The 3,354-nt window shown below is 36.6% G+C and overlaps 1 protein-coding gene across 2 annotated transcripts in view; it reads right to left on the minus strand.

The window, feature by feature from the left end:
* Positions 1–3,104, minus strand: part of RCAN2 (regulator of calcineurin 2) — a 19,289-nt gene extending 16,185 nt beyond the window's left edge. For both annotated transcript variants that reach the window (XM_015812310.1, XM_015812311.1), the window contains exon 1: positions 3,001–3,104. In XM_015812310.1, the coding sequence (XP_015667796.1) occupies positions 3,001–3,087 (87 nt within the window). In that variant the 5' untranslated portion in view covers positions 3,088–3,104. The remainder of the gene's footprint in view (positions 1–3,000) is intronic.
* Between the last annotated feature and the right edge of the window lie 250 nt (positions 3,105–3,354).

Genomic DNA, 3,354 nt, shown 5'->3' on the forward strand with positions numbered 1-3,354 from the left:
AATTTGCTCTTACGTCAGTTGCTCATAGTTTCATGATCGTATAGTTTCTTATGATTTTTGCCATTATATTCAATGTGAGCACAACTGAGGAATCCTGCTGGATCAGACAATAGGCCTATTTCATCTAAATGTTCCAGGAAGTCCACAACTAAGCCCTGAGGGCAATATAATTCTTCTTCTAGAGGGTGCTGGCATTCAGTTCAAATGCATTGGAGTTCTTTCATTTGCTTTGACGTATTTTATGTCAGTGTTCTGAAAACATGTACAAGTTATTTTTTTACTTGTAACTGGTAGACAAATATTTTGTACATTTGTCTATAGAAGTAACAGCACAATTCCATTGAATTTAGTAACATTTATAAATTATGTTAGGAATATATTTTATTATAAATATGATATGGCTAATGAATCATTTATTATTGTTATAGTAGCTTCTATGAGAACTGAGTTTTTTTTCTTTAACCTGTTTTAGATTTCCTTGGTGATGGGAGAAACAAAACAGATTATATATATTAAATTAAATATAATTTCCTACTAATATTATCATTTCCCCCCTCTCTCTCCATCACTCCTCCACTGGATGGATGGATGGACATGGACAGATGAATAGATGATAGATGATAGAAGATAGATGATAGAGTTCTGCTGCTAGCAAAGAAAATTGAAATTATAAAAAAGAAGCAGTGTAGCCTCATTGTCAATATCTAGGAACAGTTTACCTGTTGGTTATAACTTGTGAAAAATGATTTTTTTTTTTAAAAAAAAGAGAGAGACAGAGAGATCGTCTGTTGCATTTGTTCAAGATTTTGCCAATTTGGGTGTGTGTGTGTGTGTATTCAGCAACATGCCCATCACTTGACTATGTAAAATACTACTGATGATAGCTTCTCCTTCCTTTCCTAACAAATGTCCTCCCAAATGCACCTGTGATCAATGGCAGCTGCTGCCTCCCTGCTGTTGCCCTTTGCTCTACCTGCTCAGGAAAATGAGCAAGCAGCCAAAGCAGTCACCACTGCTGCTCCTAGAAGCTATATCTTACCTTGATCATTTCACAAATCAGAGGAACAAAGGAGGTCAAAAGGGAAAAGCAATCAGTGGAGGGGGAAAAAAAACACTGCATAGGCCCAAAAGTACCATTAGCACTCTAGATGAAAAGTAGAGGGGATTCCTTTGGAGAATTTGATAGCTTCCTGGCAATGGAGACTAAATTCCCTCTCTCCCTTTTCTTCCCCATTCCCAAGGTCTACTGACATTTTTGCCAAGCTGACCTAGTCCACGTGGACACCTCAAATGGTTGTCCTTGGAAAGCACTGCTGCAGTTCTCTCTTTTCCTTGGGTGAGTTCTGCAACATTTGTCCCTGAACCTACACTTTGGAATGGATTTACAGGATCTGCTCCTGACTATAAGCTACTAACAAATATGCCCAACATTTTCCAACTCTTTCTTTTTTTCTGTCTCAAGAGCTTCATTTATATGTGTAACGTATAGCTGTGCATTCCTTCTCCTTGGTGGCTTGTTTTGAAAGAAACCCGAATGAAGGCCTTTTTTTTTTTTATGTGAAAACAAGTGTTTAAGAAAAGGAGACTTTTTCCACATATGTAACAAAACGTTGAGTACCCCCTGCCATCAGGGGAAGCTTTTCATTGAAAACTTCCAGAAGACTGAATCTGGTGATCAACCCCTTGCTTTATCCCAGCCTGGCTATATTCGGATTATCATTATATATTGCAGTGACTTTGACCATGGCTTTAGATTCTAGGTTTGTCTTAGAAGGAAAATAAGTATTATAGTTAAATATTGATTGATTCTAGTATTTGATTACATCCTCATCTTTACATTATACAGATTACATCAACAAACAGAAGACACTGCAACAAACAGAAGACACTGTTTGCAACAAACAGAAGACACTGCATTCATAACCCCCCCCCTTCTCTCTCTCTCTCATACACACTCCTCCAGCCCCAATGCAGAGAAAGAAATTCAGCAGAACATGAGAGTTTCATCTTATCACATGGACCTATAAAAGAATAAATCTATTAAAAAGTATATTAGTTGCACAATGTGAATATGAAATACCAGCTGTTACTGTATTCAGAATTTAAGTTGTTTTTTTTAAACAAACAAACACACAAACAAAAAAAAACGATAATATATTTCATCCACTCTCTGCCACTGACACAATATAATTTCCAGAAAATAAAACAATTTGCAACAATGATTTTTGCCTGCTGTTTCAGGGCTTCCCTTTCTCTTATAATGCAGTAGTGAGATAGGCAGATGCAATACACTGTGCTCTTTACAAATACAATTTAAAGGAAAGCTTTTCTGACTAGGTACACCAATAGTTTTTCACAACATTCTTCTTAATTTTTAAGATGTTTGGCAACAAAAAGGAAAAAAATCACTATCATTGATGTACACAAAAGGAGATCAAGAGGAAATAAGAGAAATGCAGCTCAAGTTTTCCAATTTTTATACAAAAAAGTAAAACTGTCCAACTTTGGCTGAAATAATCCTTTAACTCGGGTGAATCACATTATTGGCTATGCAGTGCAAAGTCACAGATATTTTTTTCAGTTCAATAATACATTCATATACAAACACCTGAAGGTCAACACAGCTTCACTACAGAACAATTATACTCAGAGAGCATGCATCCACATGCATTTACAATTTATTCCTTAATTTGCTTTAAAAAGATACTGTAGGTTGTTTTGTTTAAGGCATCAGACTGCAAAAAACTAAAGAGAATTTACTATTTAATTAGGGTTTCATTTGTGATGTAACTCTTAGATTTACTAGATCACAAATCCATTTTAAAAACAAGATGTAGAAATAGTCCCTAATCTTTTCATACTAAACTCCCAATATTCTGGTTGTTATGGTAATAATCATGACAATCTGATCTGCTTTTTTTGCAGGACATTAAACATTCTTGTTATCCTGCAAGTGTCCTTGTCAGAAGCATCTCTGCAGAATGAAAGGCATGCACATACCTTAACATCTTGGTTGGTAAATACCTCTATATCCACTACACAGGCAACTAGAGAAGAGACATCACAGTCCATGTCATGGGCTGGCATCTCCTTCCTGACATAAATCAAGAGCTTATGTAGCCCCAGAGTCAAGAAAATAAAAGAGCTTTCTAACTCCTAACTGATCAGGATGCTCCTTCAGAGAGAGAGGAGGGAGGGAGGAGGGAGAGAGAGAGAGAGAGAGAGAGAGAGAGAGAGAGAGAGAGAGAGAGGGAGAGATACCAGCTTTTCTATTGTCCCTGGTCTCTGCCTAATTCAACCTCCACTAAATAAGCAAAGCCTAGTGCCAGCCAAATCTATTTCTCATTGCAATGA

The sequence above is a fragment of the Protobothrops mucrosquamatus genome, unplaced genomic scaffold (assembly GCF_001527695.2).
Source record: "Protobothrops mucrosquamatus isolate PMUCROS unplaced genomic scaffold, P.Mucros_1.0 scaffold78, whole genome shotgun sequence".
Lineage (NCBI taxonomy): Eukaryota > Metazoa > Chordata > Lepidosauria > Squamata > Viperidae > Protobothrops > Protobothrops mucrosquamatus.